Source organism: Oncorhynchus mykiss, chromosome 10 (assembly GCF_057628025.1).
Source record: "Oncorhynchus mykiss isolate SJ-2025 chromosome 10, ASM5762802v1, whole genome shotgun sequence".
NCBI lineage: Eukaryota > Metazoa > Chordata > Actinopteri > Salmoniformes > Salmonidae > Oncorhynchus > Oncorhynchus mykiss.
The window spans coordinates 33,078,823-33,101,130 of record NC_143031.1 but is presented as its reverse complement, the minus strand read 5'-3'; the positions used below and the strand labels follow the sequence as shown (position 1 = coordinate 33,101,130).

Sequence of the window (22,308 nt, the reverse complement as noted above, 5' to 3'; positions counted from 1 at the left end):
CATTTGGAAGACCAATTTGCGACCAAGCTTTAACTTCCTGACTGATGTCTTGAGATGTTGCTTCAATATATCCACATAATTGTCTTTGCTCATGTTGCCATCTATTTTGTGAAGTGCACCAGTCCCTCTTGCAGCAATGCACCCCCACAACATGATGCTGCCACCCTTGTGCTTCACGGTTGGGATAGTGTTCTTCGGCTTGCAAGCCTCCACCTTTTTTCCTCCAAACATAATGATGGTCATTATGGCCAAACAGTTCCATTTTTGTTTCATCAGAGGACCAGAGGACATTTCTCCAAAAAGTACGATCTTTGCCCCCATGTGCAGTTGCAAACCGTAGTCTGGCTTTTTTATGCTGGTTTTGGAGCAGTGGCTTCTTCCTTGCTGAACGGCCTTTGAGGTTATGTCGATATAAGACTCGTTTTACTGTGGATATAGATACTTTTGTACCTGTTTCCTCCAGCATCTTCACAAGGTCCTTTGCTGTTGTTCTACGATTGATTTGCACTTTTTGCACCAAAGTATGTTCATCTCTAAGAGACAGAACGCGTCTCCTTCCTGAGTGGTATCATGGCTGTGTGTTCCCATGGTGTTTATACTTGCGTGATATTGTTTGTACAGATGAACGTTGTACCTCCAGGCGTTTGGAAATTGCTCCCAAGGATGAACCAGACTTGTGGAGGTCTACAATTAATTTTTTCTGAGGTCTTGGTTGATTTCTTTTGATTTTCCCATGATGTCAAGCAGAGTCAATGAGTTTGAAGGTAGGCTTTGAAATACATCCACAGGTACACCTCCAATTGACTGAAATGATGTCAAGTAGCCTATCAGAAGCATCTAAAGCCATGACATCATTTTCTGGAATTTTCCAAGTTATTTAAAGGCACAATTCATTTAGTGTATGTTAACTTCTGACCCACTGGAATTGTGATAAATAAATAATCTGTCTGCAAACAATTGTTGGAAAAATTACTTGTGTCATGCACAAAGTAGATGTCCTAACCGACTTGCCAAACTATAGTTTGTTAACAAGAATTTTGTGGAGTGGTTGAAAAACTAGATTTAATGACTCCAAACTAAGTGTATGTAAATAATTTTGCATGCCCAATTTTTCAGTTTTTGATTTGTTAAAAAAGTTTGAAATATCCAATAAATGTCGTTCCACTTCATGATTGTGTCCCACTTGTTGTTGATTGTTCACAAAAAAATACAGTTTTATATCTTTATGTTTGAAGCCTGAAATGTGGCAAAAGGTCGCAAAGTTCAAGGGGGCCGAATACTTTCGCAAGGCACTGTATCTATGAATGTTTACATATATATATATTTGGGTGTGTATGTCTATGTACTGTATGTACTGTATGTATGTACATGGATATATATATTTACCCAAAAATGATATGGGGGATTGGAAATGATTTAGACAATTACATTGATGGAAGCAACAATCTATCCTCAATATTAAAGCTGATCCACCCCCTAAAAATAAACAAAAAAGAAAAAGGTAAAAAGAAAATAAATAAAGGAGTCTGTCCTACGTATTCCAATGACCCTCCCTCCCTCCCTCCTTCCCTCCCCCCTCCCTACCCACCACTCCTTCCCTCCTTTTCCCTCTGTGTCAGCAGCCTTCAGCCATCCTCTTAGTGTCTCTGTCTCCCACCACGCTGGCCATTAACACTCTGCTATTATAAATCAATGCAATTATGTGGAGAGGGTTAAATAGAGGGAGGGCTCCCCTGTATTCACTCTGATTTATGATAGAGCTATTCTCTGCTCACTTAAGATGCCCCTGGGCTTAAGAAATTAAAGGGTCCCAAGCAAAGCATCTGCTGCCCTCAGACAAAACACGTGGGAGAATGTTTGGGTGAATGCACAATTAGCATTTGTCAAGCTCTCCCTTTTAAATACATTTGTGAGGCTTGGGTTGGCCTTTTTGGGGTTGATATTTGAGAGAGGAACAATGGTTTTTTTTGAGCGGGGAATTCATTGGAGAGACTGTGTGTATCTGTGTGTGTGTGCGTGCGTGTGTGTAAACATGTTAGGGACCTTGAGGGCTTTCCATTGGCCAAAAATGTATTACCGGTGTATAGAATGGTTTGTTTCTCTGTCATTTGTTTTGGGGCAGACAGTGTCATTTATGGATGCAAAAAAGGATTAAACGTCATTTTAACTTGCTTTCTCTGTCCATTCCAGGCAGTGCAACAAGACGTCCATCGGCAGCGACAGCTGCGACCTGATGTGCTGTGGGCGAGGCTACAACCCCTACACAGAGAAGCTGGTGGAACGCTGCCACTGCAAGTACCACTGGTGCTGCTATGTCACATGTAAGAAGTGTGAGAGGATTGTGGAGAGATACGTCTGCAAATGAGTCCATGTTGTCTACTTCATCCATCCAGTCTCTGGGCTGGGGCCACAGATAACCAAAGCACTACGTTTCCAAGATGGCTTACTTTTGTCTTAAGCTTTAGCATGTATATTTTGACAAGAAACAGTTTATTTTTGTTCATAATTCTTTATTAAACTCTGACCCACAAGCTGGACTAAAAAGTTAAACATTTTTACGAACGTGGACAAATGGGTGTTGTGACAATGCCTATCGGTTTACGTGAAGACCACCGTCCTCAAGGGTTTTTTCTTTCCTTACACTTTCCTTACACTTGCTATACTTGGATATCAAAAGTCTATTTTCATATACCTTTATTAAAATAAATGATATTGGATGTTTGTTTTTTTGTACTTCTGGTCACGCTCTGATGTTGACGTTCACCGTTTCCACGGAGTTCAAAGGGTTCTGAAGGATCCATATTTTTTATTGCTCAAATGATACTTGTTTTTTCAAGAGAGAAAGACACGCAAAGAAAGAGAGGAAAAGGGTACAAAACACACAAAGGGAACTTCAAGTACTTTCAGTAACTGATGTTGAACTGTGGACACTTGAACTCGAATGGGGACTCGCCTGCAGACAGAAAGTTCTGTGTGCATCCTCAGAAAAAGGGAAAAGAACTCCCAGTGGTAGAAACAGCACATCATCCCTATAATGTCTGACATGCAGGTAGTCCAAAGCCTAACGCTCAGAGCATGTGAACAGAACACATCGGTCTCATATAATCCTGTGTTATTATGAACCACTCTTGAGTGGATGTACATACTGTCTTTTTGTATGCTGAATAAAATAATTAAATATTTATAAACTAATTAAAGAATCTTTACCAAGCTCGTAAAAAATTTCCCAAGACCGCACATTATCAGCATCATCATCATCATGGTGGTGAAAAACTTGTTGGTCATTTAGAAAAAACTTGTCAAGAGAACTACATAATCTCACAAGTTGATGTTTTTGGAATAGACTAGCTATATTTATTCCCCTCGAAGCATTACTGTTTTAATCTCCAAGTGTTAAGAAAATAAATATTTCACACAATCATCTGTGAACCTATGATAAATGAACACACTTGTGATGTGTTGTAGTGTTTCATCTCAAGGCCAATTGTGATCAACCTCTCAATTACAAAATACCTGGGATACTGTTTGTTTGGACATTCCTCACTGTCACAAAGACCATTGTAAGAAAGCTTTAATTCTATCACAGGTTTAGCCTAACGCTCATATGAATTAGGTGAGATCTTGGAAGTGGTTAAACCTCTAATTAAAAAACAAAATAAATCTAATTTATTTGAATACAAAGGGTTAGGTTGTTACTAAAGGGAAGTATTACCCTCTGACCAAACGTTGTGTTGCCTTGTGGTTCTCATAATTCTTAACAGACACAAATAGCTAGTGAGGGCTTGAAGCTAAGCATCTTGGCCAATGCTGTGCTCTGACACATTGAGGCTCCAACCTGCACATGTACCACTATTGACCTAGCCTGCCCATGGGGGCACAGATGCTGCCAACACAGCTACAGCAATATAGAACAGCAGGGGAAGTATGTTTAATAGAACGCAATCATTGTTACATGAGCTTTTTGGAGGCCTTTTATGAGCTCGGTTTGTGTTTGCAGCGGTCAATAGCTGCTAACAAATTGGTTGATAGGCATGTTTTAACTGATTAAAGTCTTTCTATTTTTAGGAATTATGAGAAATGTACAGCGGAGTGGATTCCAGATACACTGGCGTGTTTGAGTGGTAAGGCGAAAGTAGCCGACTGTAAACGGAAGTTGACAGTAAAGTCAGGGGAGGTTCAAATGCACCGACAGCAAGTTGGACAACTTCTGCTGTTTCTAGGAAACGTTACAATGGGAGACATGGCAGGGTAGCCTAGTGGTTAGAGCGTTGGACTAGCAGCTGGAAGGTTGCAAGTTCAAACCCCCCAGCTGACAAGTTACAAATCTGTCGTTCTACCCCTGAACAGGCAGTTAACCCACTGTTCCTAGGCTGTCATAGAAAATAAGAATTTGTTCTTAACTGACTTGCCTAGTTAAATAAAATAAAAATTTCCTTTGTTATTGTTGATAAAGGTGATGTTATCAAAATTACACTTCTACACAAAGCTAAACATGATCAACATGTTCTAAAGAATTCATATTTTGATAAGGAAATAAGATACCAAGTTCACAGGACTTGTTTTGTATTTTTGTGATGGTTTTCTCAAAAATATTAGCAGGTAGTGAGTGCACAGGCTGCTAGAATGAGAACATACAGAGCCCTCTGTAATTATTGGCACAGTGAAGCATTTAGTCTTCTTTTGGCTCTGTACTACAGCACTTTAGATTTGAAATTATACGGCGATGAGGTTAAAGTGCAGACTGTCAGCTTTAATTTCAGGTTATTTGCATCCATATCGGGTCAACCGTTTAGGAATTACAGCAAAGCTATCAACAAGGCAAGGGGTGAATACATTGAAGTGTCTGAAATATAAAATATTTGTTTAAGACTTTTTGGTTACTACATGATTCCAAATGTGTTATTTCATAGTTTTGACGTCTTCACTACTATTCTACAATGTAGAAAATAGTAAAAAATAAAGAAAAACCCTTGAATGAGTAGGTGTGTCCAACCTTTTGACTAACACGCAATGATTGCATCAAGCTTGTGACACTACAAATTTGTTGGATGCATTTGCTGTTTGTTTTGGTTGTGTTTCAGATTATTTTGTGCCCAATAGAAATTAATAGTAAATAATGTATTGTGTCACTTTGGAATAATTTACATTGTAAATAAGAATAGCATATGTTTCTAAACACTTCTAAGCATGTACATTAATGTGGATGCTAGCATGATTACGGATAGTCCTGAAATGAATCGTCAATAATGATGAGTGAGAAAGTTACAGATGCACAAATATCATACCCACCAAAAAATGCTAGCCTCCCCTGTTACTTGCCATTACTTCATGCCTTGTACCTTCCTCATTATTATTTGTGATTGTGCAACATGGAATTATAACAGATGTGATTAAATGGAGTCCACAAAGATTATTCCTGTATGGTAATTGATTGCATGTCATCATCACTATAGACTGCAGTGAATTTCTTTAATTCTCAACCTTTATGTTGCTTTTGTCAGTAAGCATGTAAAGAACAGCATTTTATTCAATCACATGAATGACAAAGCACTCAGGGTAAGTTACTGGGTAAAAAACATGACAATAATTATACTACACACTACATGTACATCAGTTCACATAAGTTACAGGGTAAACAATATGCCAAGTAATATGCCAAGCACTCAAATGCACTTGGTATTGAACCCACGACTGTTGTCTGGGGTACTTCAAATCAAATCTAGTATAATTTCATATGTCACATGTTTTGTAAACAACAGGTGTGGACTAACAGTGAAATGCTTGCTTACAGGCATTCCCAACAATGCAGAGACAAAGAAAGTAGAAAAATAATAGAAAAATAAAACACTTAACAATAACGTAATAGTAGATACACAATGAGTAACGATAACTTGGCATTATACAAGGGGTACCAGTACAAAGTCGATGTGCTGTGATATGTGATATGAGGAAATTGAGTTATATTGAGTTATATATGTACATATAACTAGGAATAAAGTGACAGATAATGAACAGTAGCAGCAGCGTATGTGATGAGTCAAAAAAGTTTGTGCAAAAAAAGTCAATGCAGATAGTCCGGCTAGCTATTGGTTAATTTAGCAGTCTTATGCCTTGGGGGTAGAAGCTGTTCAGGGTTTGGTTAATTTAGCAGTCTTATGCCTTGGGGGTAGAAGCTGTTCAGGGTCCTGTTGGTTCCAAACTTGGTGCATCGGTACCGCTTGCCATGTGGTAGCAGAGAGAATAGTCTAGGTGGCTGGAGTCTTTCACAACTTTTAGGGCCTTCCTCTGACACTGCCTAGTATAGATGTTCTGGATGGCAGGGAGCTCAGCCCCAGTGATGTACTGGGCTGTACGCAATACTCTCTGGAGCGCCTTTTGGTCAGATGCCAAGCAGTTGCCATACCAAGCGGTGATGCACCCAGTCAAGATACTCTCAATGGGGCAGGTGTAAAACGTTTTGAGGACCTGAGGACCCATGCCAAATCTTTTCAGCGTCTTGAGGGGGAGATGTGTTTTCGTGCCCTCTCCACGACTGTGTTGGTGTGTTTGGACCGTGATAGATCCTTAGTGATGTGGACTACCGCCCTGTCGATGATGAGTGCTTGGCCTTCTGTTTCCTGTAGTCCACGATCAGCTCCATTGTCTTGCTGACGTTGAGGGAGAAGTTGATGTCCTGGCACCACACTACCTGGTCTCTAAATTCCTCCCTATAGGCTGTCTCATCGTCGTTGGAGTTGTGCACTGCCACACAGTCATGGGTGAACAGGGAGTAGAGGAGGGGACTAAGCACACACCCCTGAGGGGCACCCGTGTTGAGGGTCAGTGTGGCAAATGTGTTGTTGCCTACCCTCACCACCTGGGGATGTCCCATCAGGAAGTCCAGGATCCAGTTGCAGGGGGATGTGTTCAGTCCCATTGTCCTTAGCTTAGTTATGAGCTTGGAGGGCACTATAGTGTTGAACGCTGAGCTATAGTCAATAAACAGCATTTTCACATACTGTAGGTGCCTTTTGTCCAAGTGGGAAAGGGCAGTGTGGAGTGCAATAAAGACCGAGTCATCTGCAGATTTGTTAGGGTGGTATGCGAATTGGAGTGGGTCCACGGTGTCTGGGATGATGGTGTTGATGTGAGCCATGACCAGCCTTTCAAAGAATTTCATGGCTACAGATGTGAGTGCTACGGGGGGATAGCCCTTTAGGCAGGTTACCTTGGTGTTCTTGAGCACAGGGACTATGGTGGTCTGCTTGAAACATGTAAGTCATACAGACTGGGTCAGAGAGAGGTTGAAAATGTCACTGAAAACACTTGCCAGCAGGTCAGCGCATGTTCTGAGTACACATCCTGGTAATTTGTCTGCTCATTAAGGGTCCATTTCCCAGACACAGATTAAGCCTCTAAAATTGCCAGTGTAGAAATCCCCTAAAATAACCCACAAGTAGCTTACAATACGCATTCTATTTTATTCACACTTAATAGACAATCAACAATTTTGCCTTTGTTTGGTGACAGCAACATTACATACAAGACAAATTGTAGACTATAACATGGGACACAACATTACATCTAGATAGGTACAGTAGGATATTTCATTTATTTATGTATGTAGTCCTATGTAATTAGATGTAAGGATGTAAGAATAAAGTAAACATTGCATTGATAATAACCAATGATAGTTGGCGACATCAACCATTTATGAGCATGTAGTGCCTTTTGCTTCCAAAAAAACAGAAGGTTGTCTCGAACAATGCTTTGGTTCCGACTTCAAGTTGCAGTTGGTGAGGAGCAAACGGTTGAAATGTCCAGCCAACTGCAGTCGAAAGATCATGACCTTTGATCACGTGGTTGTTGTAAAGGTCATGCAGTTGACATGTTGTTGTAAGTCGGACAATTTTTATACCATAATGCAACACTTTGAAAGGCGGTGACCAACGTTGGTCAACATTTTGACAAAAGCGATCCGCTTGAACACACCCACAATGTTTCCTGTAATCCAGACAAGCCAGTGTCATGGATACATAACCCTATTTTCATGCTGTGTTAGAACAGTACATACTGTATATAGAAACACAGTGTAGAAGGAGTGAACAATGGACACTATCTACTTAGAATCTTCAAAGGGCATCCTGTGAACCTATCTGTCAGCATTCTAAAAGCAGTGCCAGCAAGTAAGGATGGACACAATCTGTCGTGATGGGGAATGGGCGTGGGGGGTAAATGGGTGTTGGAGGAGGGTAGCGCGTGGAGAGCTAGAGTAGAATAGTGAACAGTGAGTCCACTAAAGCCATGCTGTCATAGACTGTGTGCATTCTGGTCTCATAGCCTAGATGTAACATAGAAAATGGAAACCCGGACACTCAAATTAGTATGATATGTTACGTTTGGTATGGTTACACAAGACAGAAGGGTTACTTAGGGCATAAACTAAAGGAGGGTGGTTGGACCGGGTAGATGGGTAGGCGTATAACACAAATGTCTAGCAACACAAAGGTTGCGTGTTTGAATCTCATCTCGGACAACTTCAGCATTTTAGCAACTTTGCAACTACTTACTACTCTTTAGCTATTTTGCAACTACTTAGCATGTACGATAACCCTTCCCCTAACCTAACTCCTAACTCCTAACCCTACCTTTAACCCTTAACCCTAAGCCTAGCTAACGTTAGCCACCTAGCTAACATTCATGTTAGCCACCTAGCTAAAGTTAGCTAGAATTCGTAACATATCATACGTATTGCAAATTCATAACATATTGTAAGAATTGCAATTCTTAACATATCATACATATTGTAATTCGTAACATATCATACGAACTGTAATTCGTGACATATCATATGAATTGTAATTCGTAACATATCATGCGAACTGTAATTCGTAACATATCATACATATTGTAATTCGTAACATATCATGCGAACTGTAATTCGTAACATATCATACGAATTGTAATTCGGAACATATCCTCCGAAATGCATGAAGGACATTCGCAAATTAATACAACGTAACATATCATACTAATTTGAATGTCCTGGATTTTCGTTTACCATGTTACATCTACCCCTGAGTCCATGTTGGTGTGTGTGGGTGTGATGTGAATGGACAGTATATCAACACAAAATATGCTACTTTGATGCATAGCCTATAGATCAAGGAACGACGTTTACATTTTCATCACTTTTGTTTTCATGGGTCATCACTTTCATCACTTTTGTTTTCACTGGTGATTATTTTTTAGAGCAGTTTAAATTGATAGAATAGACCTAAAGAGAAAGAGGAATAAAATACATTTTTCTGGTTCCATTTCAACCAAGAGAATTTGGTGGTAAAATACAGCCTCGTTGAGAAAGGGTGCGTTCCACAGCTAAGGCATGGTGAAGCAACAACCAATGGTTGTGTGCCATGTCATCAAATGTGTCATCGACTGACAAATAGCTATAACATATGATTAGGTTAGCTGATACTTAAATACCTATCCAGGCATTGTAAGAGCTGTCAGGCATCAGCAACGTATAAGCATAGGAATGCGCTCAAAAGGCGATATTTGTTACCAATGCAAAATAGACTGTTCTATGATGCATAGCCTAAAGATCAGATAAATGAACCAAGCGAGTTTGGTGGTAAAATACAGATTCATTGCCTACACACACACAACACAACCCACACGGCTGTGCAAGGAACTCTCCATCCCCTTACAGTATTTGAATGGAACAAAACTGTGTTGTGAGCAGCATAAGCAGGACTACATAAGAAGCCACCCGTTTTTGTGAGAATTAAAAAAATATAGATATACTGCGTTACGCTCCGAATCATTGCACTGTGTAAGATCTGCAGAGTCTCTAAGACGGATGATACTGTACGTCCTCTAATTCGTATGAAATTATACAACCACTATTAATGTAGCCAAATGTAACGTAATATATTGTACTAAATGGAGGGAACAGATATGAATCCTACGAATTTGTCATGACTTCCGCCGAAGTCGGCTCCTCTCCTTGTTCGGGCGGCGTTCGGTGGTCGACGTCACCGGTTTTCTAGCCATCGCCGCTCCATTTTTCATTGATCCGTTTGTTTTGTCTTGTTCCCTGCACACCTGGTTTTCATTCCCCAATCTCACTGCATGTATTTATTCCTCCGTTCCCCCTCATGTCTTTGTGTGAAATTGTTTGTGTTACATGTTAAAACCTTTTTGGGATAGGGGGCATCATTTTCACTTTTGGATGAATAGCGTGCCCAAAGTGAACTGCCTCCTACTCTGTCCCAGATGCTAATATATGCATATTAGTATTAGTATTGGATAGAAAACACTCTGAAGTTTCTAAAACTGTTTGAATGATGCCTGTGAGTATAACAGTACTCATATGGCAGGCGAAAACCTGAGAAAAATCCAACCAGGAAGTGGGACATCTGAGGTTTGTAGTTTTTCAAAGCTTGGCCTACCGAATACACAGTGAGATATGGATAAAGTTGCACTTCCTACGGCTTCCACTAGATGTCAACCGTCTTTAGAAACTTGAATGAGGATTCTACTATAAAGGAGGGGCTCATGAGACCTCGTTGAGTCAGTGGTCTGGCAGAGTGCCTTGGTCTAATGACGCGCACTCCCGACAGAGTTACCTATCGTTCCAGTGCTATTCTGAAGACAAAGGAATTCTCCTGTTGGAACATTATTGAGGTTTTATGTTAAAAACATCCTAAAGATTGATTCCATACATCGTTTGACATGTTTCTAAAGGACTGTAACCAAACTTTTCGAGTTTTTGTCTGGATGAAGTGCCTGCGCCTCATGAAGATGGATTACTGGGCTGAACACGCTAAAAACAAGTGGCTATGTGGACATAAATGATGGACTTTGTGGAACAAATCAGTCATTTATTGTCGAACTGGGATTCCTGGGAGTGCCTTCTGATGAAGATCATCAAAGGTAAGTGACTATTTATGGTGTTGTTTCTAACTTTGTTGACTCCAAAATGGCGGAAATTCCTCTGGCTGTTTTGGGTTTTGAGCGCCGTTCTCAGATTATGCTTTTTCCGTAAAGTTTTTTTGAAATCTGACACTGTGAATAACACTTGTATCTTTTATCAATGTTTATTATGAGTATTTCTGCAAAAACACAGGATGTTTTGGAATCAAAACATTACTGCACGTAAGGCGCCAATGTAAACTGAGTTTCTTGGATATAAATATGCACATTATCGAACAAAACATACATGTATTGTGTAACATGATGTCCTATGAGTGTCATCTGATGAAAATCATCAAAGGTTAGTGATTAATTTGATCTATAATTCAGCTTTTTGTGACTCCTATCTTTAGCTGGAAAAATGGCTGTGTTTTTTCGACTTGGCTATGACCTAACATAATCATATGTTGTGCTTTCGCTGTAAAGCATTTTTGAAATCGTACACGATGGGTAGATTAACAAGATGTTTACCTTTCATATGCTGTATTGGACTTGTTAATGTGTGAAAGTTACATATTTCCCCAAAATATTTTTGAATTTCGCGCACTGCCTGTTCAGCGGAATGTTGACGAGGGTTTCCGTGCCCTAGAAAGGTTAATTGTTGACACGCCAGACTGGTTTGCTTATACGTGTTGTTCACAAAGTTGTTTATTGTTAAACATATATTATTGTGATTGTTTTGTGCATTTTGCACTTTTGCCTATGGGCTGGAGGTTTTGACGCAGTTGGGTCCGTCTGTTGGTTTCTCCTGCCTCAATAAAGCGTGCGCCTGTTCACAACTCTCTGCTCTCCTGCACCTGACTTCGCTACCAGTACGCACACACATGACAGAATTACCCTGAGACTAGGTTGTTTCCATTGTAACAAAAGATTTACTCTAATAAGTCTATAAATCCCCTAAATGTATACCCAATATAAAAAACAACAATATGTGAACACAATAATGAATTCAGTCTAATAATAGTCTTGCTGAAAATCATTCTCTGAATTTTTTTACCAGAGATTTACAATGCCTTAGAATCACTTGTGAGTTCTGTCAGCATGCTTCAATTCCACTGACCTCTATCTGACCTTTCTTGTTTCTATTTTTTTTTTTTACCTCTTTTTTTCTCCCAAATTGCGTGGTATCCAATTGGTAGTTACAGTCTTGTCTCATCGCTGCAACTCCCGTATGGACTCGGGAGAGGTGAAGGCCGAGAGCCGTGCGTCCCACGAAACACAACCCAGCCAAGCCGCTCTGCTTCTTGACACAATGCCCACTTAACTCGGAAGCCATCCGCATCAATGTGTCGGAGGAAACACCATACACCTGGCGAATGTGTCAGCGTGCACTGCGCCCGCTAGTGCGAGATGGGACAAGGACATGACGCTGGGCCAATTGTGCGCCACATCATCGGTCTCCTGGTCACGGCCAGCTGCGACAGCGCCTGGACCCAGAATCTCTAGTGGCACAGCTAGCACCCTGATGCAGTGCCTTAGACCAATGCTCTACTCAGGAGGCCCTATCTGACCTTACTACGTCTAATTGAACAATAGGGTTGAAATATCTCACAGAATAACAGAAATTAAGAAGACTTTGACTCTGTGAAACAATTCAGATAATCCATGAAAGTGTGGTTGATTCTACCCACATGAATAAATACAATAGTTTACTACTATAGTTAAACGGTAGTGTTTAAGCACACTCTAGTGTTTTTACGGACTGTAGTATACTGTAGTATTTACTATGGTATTCTAAATTATACTACAAAATTCTATAGTAAGTACTACACATATCGAGGGATACTGTGTAGTTTACTGTAGAATACTATTAGTAAGTACAATAGTATTCTCTAGTAAACTGTAGTATTTTTTAATGTGGGTGTCCATTTTAGAGAGGACCACTAGTGGCTAAAAGAAAATAAACTTGTTGCACATTCTGTCTGTTCTCTTTCTTTCTACACAAAGTCCAGAGAGAAGCGGACGAGGAGCTGTGAGCTTATGTGAACAGAATGGCCAGGCGGTTTTGTTGCTCAGCCTTTCACCACCACAGCAGCTTTAGAACACCCATAGTCCCAAGACATAAAAAATCAACACAAACTGATTGTCGCTAAAGTTAACGTTTCTATGTATTTTCCAGAGATATGTGTTTAGCCAGAGCGATGGTAGTGGAGTTGGTATGACCCTGGCTCTGCGTGAATTGGCCTGTAATCGACAGGGGAAAGGAGAGTTCAATGGGCAGCAGTGAAAATCTCTAGGGGTTGATGACCATAATAATGACCATCACCTTTGTGTACCCTATGGTCTAGATACTTGCTGTGAACGAAGGAGACAAAGAATTTGACTGGAGTAGTAAAGGCTTTGAGATGTACTGACCCATACTGTAAATTGACTTTTGTGAGCCACTCCCCACCCACCCTCCAGCCCTTTGTAAATAGGGCACAGCAGTATGTGCTGTTAAATGCTGCTTTTGTTGTTTTCTGAGATCAGACAGCTGGCTGGTGCTCCAGGGCAGTTAGGATGTGTCCTGAGGCATCTTGCCTGGGAGATAGCACAGGAACATCCCAGATAAAGACTAACTGGTAAGATGGGTGAGATGGGGGATCAGGGGAACTGGTGAAGGAAGGTTATGGAGGTCGGTTTAGTGGAGAAATATGTAGATATAATGGGTACTTTCCAGAGAGATAGAATTACAGGTTATTCTATTTCTATGGTGCTTTCCCCCCAAAATCAAGTCAGTCAACGATCATCATAGATACAATACAGATGCTCTCATAATATTGAAGATCAAGATTCTTGACATAGCGAGCAGTCATTATTGACAGTGTCTCAGCACTAAAAGAAGGAGTTACGAAGGAGTTACGAAACATGCCATGTGATTTAGATAAAAGGACACCATTCATGTTAATTGATGTCTTTAGATACTTGTTCCAATTGCATTAACCTCTAAATACCCTAGCAAAAAAACATTTATTTCATCCATTTTAGAATAAGTCTGTAACGTAACAAAATGTGAAACAAGGGAAGGGGTCTTAATACTTTCCGAATGCTCTGTAAGATCACTTACATCACATGAAAGCATGTGTTTTTGGAACACTTCACGTGTTCACGTATTATTCATGTGATTTTTCAGTAAGGGTGTTTTTATAATGGAAAAAGATTTTCATTACACAAAACTAACTTAAGCTGACAACCATGTTTTGCCTCGTTTTATGATACTGCTTTTTGACACTGTTACGATTAAACTTAAAAAGTGAACATAAATCTCCATGCATTGAGAACATCCGTGTCTTTTTAAAGGTGTGAGTCAATGGTGTATTACCAAAACAGAGTGAAGAGAAAGAAAGATAGCAAGACGAAAAGAGAGGGAGCGAGGACGAAAGAGGCACAGAGAGCTAAGTGCTTTGGGAAAGGTTAACAGCGAGCCGTGTAATCACAGTGGGTCTGAACAGAGGGCCTACAGAGAAGTCTGCACCCGGAGGAGTCAATAAACCCAGTGGGAAAACGGCTAACTAATTGACATTACTGAGCAGGGTTGAGGACACGCACACATAAACACATAAACACACACACGCAGGCACGCACGCACACACACACACACACACACACATACACAGACACACACAGTTATATAGCCCCTGTGAGTTTGCTGTGTGTCTTTTGACTCACCGTATTGTTATCCTGAAGGGCCACCGTAGTTTGGCTAAGTATTGTTGTTATGCTATTTCAGTAACGTGAGCATGTAAGAGTGATAGCTAAGAAACCCGAGCCATTTATTAAGAACAAAATCTCATTCTTCCAACACAACACTGTCATTTCAGCACCATGTGTGATGTATTTATCCTGATGGTATTATAATGTGATATACAGATGGAAGGGGTCTTTAATGTTAAGACTGGCACAAGCCTACTGCTCTCAGGAATTCTTGGGCTGAAACACAGACGTTACATTTTTCCCTTACTCGTTTCGATGTTCATACGTTGCTATGTTCGTCAGGCCTTCATATTGCATGATAGGAATTTTACTGTCTGGAGTAGCTAATTGGATAGGTAAGGAACCATACTCCAACTGCCACTGCCTTGGTACAAATCCTTTACACTGCTGAACAATAAGGGTGCTTTCCAGTTCTAACAACCTTTTGGAAGACCATATATGACTTAAAGTGAGTTACCCTCATGAGCTCACTATATGACCCAGTCAGTCGCATTCCTCTTCGATCAGGTTATATCTGGCCACTTTCTCTGGTTCCCAAATGAATGGCTGAGGTATAGAATTAAGATGTCCCCCCTCCTAACTGCAAATCAAGTGCATCACGGTAATTTAATCAACCAGCTCTCCAAATTTTTCAACCTGTGCTCTGTTTTCATAATCTTTTGTAGAGTAATAAAAATAAAGGATTTTAAGTGATTAGGGGGAAATTAAATATATAAACACACATACACACACACATTTATTTAAATATATCTTCCCATCCAATGTATGGGTAAGTTTGAGTAGCCAGATTCCCCGCTACTTTAATTGCTTCCATGTTTATTTCAGTGGATGAGGTAATGCCATCTATTTAGTGAAGATTGAGTAGAAATTGCAGTCTGTGAAGCCATTATGTGTGATTATGAGTGTTTGCAGTAGTGATTTCTACTGAGGATCTTGTGAATTGTCTGATTAGAGACATGCACTGGGAATAGGTGGCAATTCCTATTTTTTTCCACACTAAAAATACAAATCTCTCAGTATAGATTTTTATGATTTGGTAACCAAATATGAACATCAATCATCTGATAATCCACTAAAAAAAATTGTAGTACACTGAACAAAAATATAAACAACATGTAAAGTGTTTGTCCCATGTTTCATGAGCTGAAATAAAAGGTCCCAGAAATTTTCCATAAGCACAAAAAGGTTATTTCTATCAAGTTTTGTGGACAAATTTGTTTACATGTCTGTTATTGAGCATTTCTCCTTTGCCAAGATAATCCATCCACCTGACAGGTGTGGCATATCAAAAAGCTGATTAAACAGCATGATCATTACACAGGTGCACCTTGTGCTGGGGGACAATAAAAGGCCACTAAAATGTGCATTTTTGTCACACAACACAATGCCACAGAAGTCTCAAGTTTTGAGGGAGCATGCAATTGGCATTTCTGACTGCAGGAACGTCCACCAGAGATGTTTCCAGAGTGAAAGTTCATTTCTCTCTCTCTTGGAAATGAAACCCGAATAAAGTGGTGAAGCTAGATGCACACCAAGCAGCTAGCAGACACACTCTCATTACTTTGCTCGCTGCCCTCAAAATGGCCCAAGATTAAAATCTTGTTAGGGTCCAACCAAACACTGGCTCCTTGTCTACTGAAGGCAGATCCTTTAAGCTGCCCTAAAAGAGAGGTGCCTATGATCGCACAGCAACCCCCTCTGCTTTCTGAGTCTGAACACTGCAATGAATCGGCCAATTAACAAAAATGCATTTTTTCCTCTGGTGAGAATGCCCTTAAAGAAAAACAACGAGTTCACATTTGGAAAACACATCAACTTCACATAAGATCATGTGTTCACTTGAAAACATTTGTTTTTGGAAGACTTCGCACCGGTTCACATGTGCAATTCATGTGTTTTTTCCTGTAAGGTTGGGTATGTATAATGTGCAACATGATATGTAATGCAGGAGTATTTGTCTTTATTTCGGAGGATAACAGGCCTAGATGACGAATGCGGTGCACCATCTTAATTTGGCCCTATATGTTATTCTAGAGAGGGTCTGTGTTTGCTGAGGCGGGGGGGTGGAACAGAGGATACTGAAGAGAGACGGGGGAGGGGATGATACAGGCCAGAGTGCTTAAGGGGAGATGGTGAGATGAAGTCAGGGTCTTCCTTCTGAGTGTGTCTCTTTGTTTCCATCCCCAGTCCTTGGCTGATTAGACTTTACCAACCCTCTTTGTTCTATGCTCCTATAATACCCAGCAACTCAGTGCCCCCAGGGAGGCATGGAAGCCATTTTGGGCTCGACCTCTCATTACAATAAGCAAATATTTCCCTCATTTTGGATCAACCTCTCATTACGACAAGCAAATATTTCCCCCCAAACGGTCATGCCCATAACCCCCCATCAGTGTCTAATCATCCTGAGACGCAAGAGGTCTGGATTCTGCTTGCCTTCCCTGACCCCCCCATCCAGCCTCTTGTCTCCACCCTGCCCTGAACGTTATCTGCCCTTCTCATGCCCCGATCATGGCCTGAATGTTTCCTGCCCCTTCTAAATAGTGCGTCCTAATATTTACTTCCCTTTTCCAGGCCAGGCAGAGTAGGAGCTGGCCTGGTGAAGTCAGTCTGTTGTGGGGAGCAATTGATGTTCTCATTAATTCTGCCGACGGAAACAAACATCTGTCTTTTCAAAGCCTGTGTGACTTTGATGAGGGGAAGGGAGGGAAGGGAGGAGGAGAAGGGAGAAGCTGTGGATTAACAGCGGCAGGCTTATTGGCCAGGTTTTTGTTTATGTTATGAAGCACAGTGCGTGATTGAGTACCCTCAGCTCTGTGCTTACAAAGAGATAGCTGTAACGCCAGTGGTGGGAGACCAACCTCAATATTATAGATATTTTTTTTAAATTTAGCCTTGATTTAACTAGGCATGTCAGTTAAGAACAAATTATTATTTACAATGACGGTCTACCAAAAGGCAAAAGGGTTCCTGCGGGGACGGGGGCCTGGGATTAAAAATAAAAAATAAATGCAATACAAGGACAAAACACATATCACAACAAGAGACACAACACAACACGACATAAAGAGAGACCTAAGACAACAACATAGCAAGGCAGCAACACATGACAACACAGCATGGTAGCAACACAACATGGTGGCAGTACAAAACATTGTAAAAACATTATTGGGCACAGACAACAGCACAAAGGGCAAGAAGGTAGAGACAACAATACATCATACAAACGGGTGTTGTATGTGCAGGATGACGGCTGCAGTAGAGGGTTTTATAAATAAGCATCAACCAATGGGTCTTGTGACGGGTATACAGAGATGACCAGTTTACAGAGGAGTATAGAGTGCAGTGATGTGTCCTATAAGGAGCATTGATGGCAAATCTGATGACCGAATGGTAAAGAACATCTAGCTGCTCGAGAGCACCCTTACCTGCCGATCTATAAATTATGCCTCCGTAATCCAGCATAGGTAGGATGGTCATCTGAATCAAGGTTAGTTTGGAAGCAGGGGTGAAAAAGGAGCGATTATGATAGAGGAAACCAAGTCTAGATTTAACTTTAGCCTGCAGCTTTGATATGTACTGAGAGAAGGACAGTGCACCATCTAGCCATACTCCCAAGTACTTGTATGAGGAGACTACCTCAAGCTCTAAACCCTCAGAGGGAGTAAAAACACCTGTTGGAAGAGGGGCATTCTTCTTACCAAACCACATTACCTTTGTTTTGGAGGTGTTCAGAACAAGGTTAATGGCAGAGAAAGCTTGTTGGACACTAAGAAAGCTTTGTTGTAGAGCATTTAACACAAAATCCGGGGAGGGGCCAGCTGAGTATAAGACTGTATCATCTGCATACAAATGGATGAGAGAGCTTCCTACTGCCTGAGCTATACTGTTGACGTAAATTGAGAAGAGCGTGGGGCCTAGGATTGAGCCTTGGGGTACTCCCTCGGTGACAGGCAGTGGCTGAGACAGCAGATTGTATGACTTTATAGACTGAACTCTTTGAGAGAGGTAGTTAGCAAACCAGACCAAAGACCCCTTAGTGACACCAATACTCCTTAGCTGGCCCACAAGAATGGCATCAAGAAAGCCAGTCAGTTGATTATTGACAAGTTTTTCCAACACTTTTGATAAACAGGGCAAAACAGAAATAGGCCTATAACAGTTAGGATCAGCTTGATCTCCCCTTTAAATAAAGAACTAACTATGGCTGCCTTCCAAGCAATGGGAACCTCCCAGAATGGAGAGACAGGTTAAAAGGTTGGAGATAGGCTTGGCGATTATGGGGCAGCAAACTTAAAGAAGAAAGGGTCTAAACCATCTGACCCAGATTCTTTTTTGGGGTCAAGTTTAAGGAGCTCCTTTAGCACATCGGACTCAGTGACTGCCTGCATGGAGAAACGTTGTAGCCGGGCAGAGGAAAAAGAGGGAGAAGCACCAGGGATAGTTGCATTAGAAGGGGTGGGAGATGGGAGGCATGGCTGAGTCAAATAGGAATCCTGACTTAATGAAGTGGTGATTAAAGAGCTGAGCCATGTGCTTCTTGTCAGTAACAACCACATCATCAACATTAAGGGACATGGGCAGCTGTGAGGAGGAGGGATTATTCTCCAGGTCTTTAATAAATTTCCAGAACTTCTTGGGGTTAGACCCAGAGAGAGAGAACTGCTCCTTAAAGTTACTACATTTGGCCTACCAGATAGACTGAGTGCACTTATTTCTCATTTGCCTGAACGATAGCCAGTCAGCCTGACTATGCGCGTGCCGAGCTTTTCGCCAAATGCAATTCTTGAGGTGGAGTAACTCTGCAAGATCACGGTCGAACCAGGGGCTGAACCTGTTTATAATTCACATTTTCTTTATGGGGGCCTGTTTGTCTTCAACAGAGGGGATCAAGTTGATTCTATACCATTTTACAGAGGCCAGTTCATGAAGGAAGGCTTGCTCATTAAAGTTTTTTAGCAATAGTCTATGACAAATCAGTACAGGTTGTTTCACTGAGCAGCCATTACGAACACAGGCTGGAAAACAGTGATCCCTAAGGTCATTACAGAAAACACCTGACTGATACCTATCACAATTATTTGTGAGGATAACATCGAGGAGAGTAGCCTTTTCTGGGTGTTTGGAGTCATACCTTGTGGGGTTGGTGATAATCTGAGAAAGATTTAGGGAGTTCCATTACTATAGGACCTGGTCAGGTAGTTTAAGCATGTCCCAGTTTAGATCACCTAGCAGGACAAATTCTGACTTAGTGTAAGGGGCCAGGAGGGAGCTTAAGGCAGGTAGGGTACAGGCCGGTGCTGATGGAGGATGATAGTACCCAGCAACAGTCAACAAATAGCTATTTGAAAGTTTAATGCTTATTAACACCAGCAAATCAAATTGTTTGTGCAAAAAAAACAGGCTTTTACGAGAGCAGAAAAGCAGATATCAGAGTACAAGTCAGACTTGGGGCTAGCAACAGTAGGTGGGCCAGGGTGTGCATACACATTTCCAGATATCATCTACAGTAATACAATCAAGGCACGGCAGAGGACAGGGAGAGCTCTGCAGTGGTGATTTATGACATCTGAATGTGCATCAGATGGCAACAAGATCATATTGTACAGCAATTTCATCAGGTAACATGAATACAAAGCAGGTGAGAGGTGGTTAGAATAGGATGGGAGGCCAAAAGTCTGTGTAACCAATAGAGTCCCAAGTGTGGGAACAAACATAGTCTGTCCCACGGTTGGGTAAAGAAAGTTTGTAGTCAACAAAGTATGCAGGAGTCATGAGGCAAATAGCCAAATAGCAAAACGCACAAGAAAAAATTTAATATATAACGACTTGGGGCTAGCCATTGTAAGTTCAGAGTCACTCGCCCCAACAGAGCGAAAGCTTGGGAGAGAGGGGTGAGTGTGGTGGAGGTACCTGTACCAGACATGTGGAGACAGGACAGGGCAGACAGTGAACAGATCACCAGGTGGAATCCGAGCAGCAGTGCAGCAGGCAACGGGAGTAGATGTCACACCCACTTGGGAGAAGCTTACATTTCTGGAGGCAGATTTCTTGTATAAAATGCCAGTGAATGGTCTTTGAACATCAGTGGGGGGTTCAGAGGACGCTTCAAAGACTCCTGACACTTGTTGGGCCCAAAGGCCTTTTAGTGCTAATTGCATTTGTATCTGGTCTGTCCTTGTAAGCCTGAGAGCCTTAACTCAGCATTCAGACCCCATAAAGTAAAATATATTTATTGTAATGTACTTTATTTTGTATTTTTTTCATTTTTATTTTTCTTCTTGTCTTTCAAAATAGCATCAGACCGAACACTACTCACTCAGTTTCAGGTTGGAACGGTGTCCTCAAATCTCTGCTGTTTGTTGGCTAGAGTATCCTCCGTATAGCTTGGGAACCCTCCGTATAGCTTGGCATGCATGCATATAATACTTCTTAGCAGTACATGTATGATATGTACTATGTTTGTGAATAGATATGTGTATGTTTGTGAATACTGATCACATACTTTACATGTATGTGTGAGTACTGTTGTTGATGGTATTGATATGTCTGAGTGGAAACCCTCTAAATAATTTGGATCTGATCCTAACAGCAACAACTAAATCAAATCACATTTTATTTGTCACATACACATGGTTAGCAGTTAATGCGAGTGTAGCGAAATGCTTGTGCTTCCAGTTCCGACAATGCAGTAATAACCAACGAGTAACCTAACCTAACAATTCCACAACTACTACCTTACACACACAAGTGTAAAGGGATAAAGAATATGTACATAAAGATATATGAATGAGTGATGATACAGAACGGCATAGGCAAGATGCAGTAGATGGTATCGAGTACAGTATATACATATGAGATGAGTAATGTAGGGTATGTAAACATAAAAGTGGCATAGTTTAAAGTGGCTAGTGATACATGGAATGGCAGGTGGTTAGAGTGTTGGACTAGTAACTGAAAGGTTGCAAGTTCGAATCCCTGGGCTGACAAGGTACAAATCTGTCGTTCTACCCCTGAACAGGCAGTTAACCTGTTCCTAGGCCGTCATTGAAAATAAGAATTTGTTCTTAACTGACTTTCCGAGTAAAATAAATATGTGTATTACATAAAGATGGCAAAATGCAGTAGATAATATAGAGTACAGTATATGAGTAGGGTATGTAAACATTACATCAATTTCCATTATTAAAGTGGCTGGAGTTGAGTCAGTATGTTGGCAGCAGCCACTCAATGTTAGTGGTGGCTGTTTAACAGTCTGATGGCCTTGAGATAGAAGCTGTTTTTCAGTCTCTCAGTCCCTGCTTTGATGCACCTGTACTGACCTTGCCTCCTGGATGATAGCGGGGTGAACAGGCAGTGGCTCGGGTGGTTGTTGTCCTTGATGATCTTTATGGCCTTCCTGTGACATCGGGTGGTGTAGGTGTCCTGGAGGGCAGGTAGTTTGCCCCCGGTGATGCGTTGTGCAGACCTCACTACCCTCTGGAGAGCCTTACGGTTGTGGGCGGAGCAGTTGCCGTACCAGGCGGTGATACAGCCCGACAGGATGCTCTCGATTGTGCATCTGTAGAAGTTTGTGAGTGCTTTTGGTGACAAGCCAAATTTCTTCAGCCTCCTGAGGTTGAAGAGGCGCTGCTGCTGCACCTTCTTCACGACGCTGTC

At 41.2% G+C, this 22,308-nt stretch overlaps 1 protein-coding gene across 1 annotated transcript in view; it reads left to right on the top strand.

The window, feature by feature from the left end:
• LOC110533665 (protein Wnt-11) overlaps positions 1-5,410 on the top strand; it is a 29,893-nt gene extending 24,483 nt beyond the window's left edge. Inside the window, exon 6 of the mRNA XM_021618098.3 lies at positions 2,191-5,410. Within this exon, the coding sequence (XP_021473773.1) occupies positions 2,191-2,365 (175 nt within the window). The 3' untranslated portion in view covers positions 2,366-5,410. The remainder of the gene's footprint in view (positions 1-2,190) is intronic.
• The last annotated feature ends 16,898 nt before the right edge of the window (positions 5,411-22,308 follow it).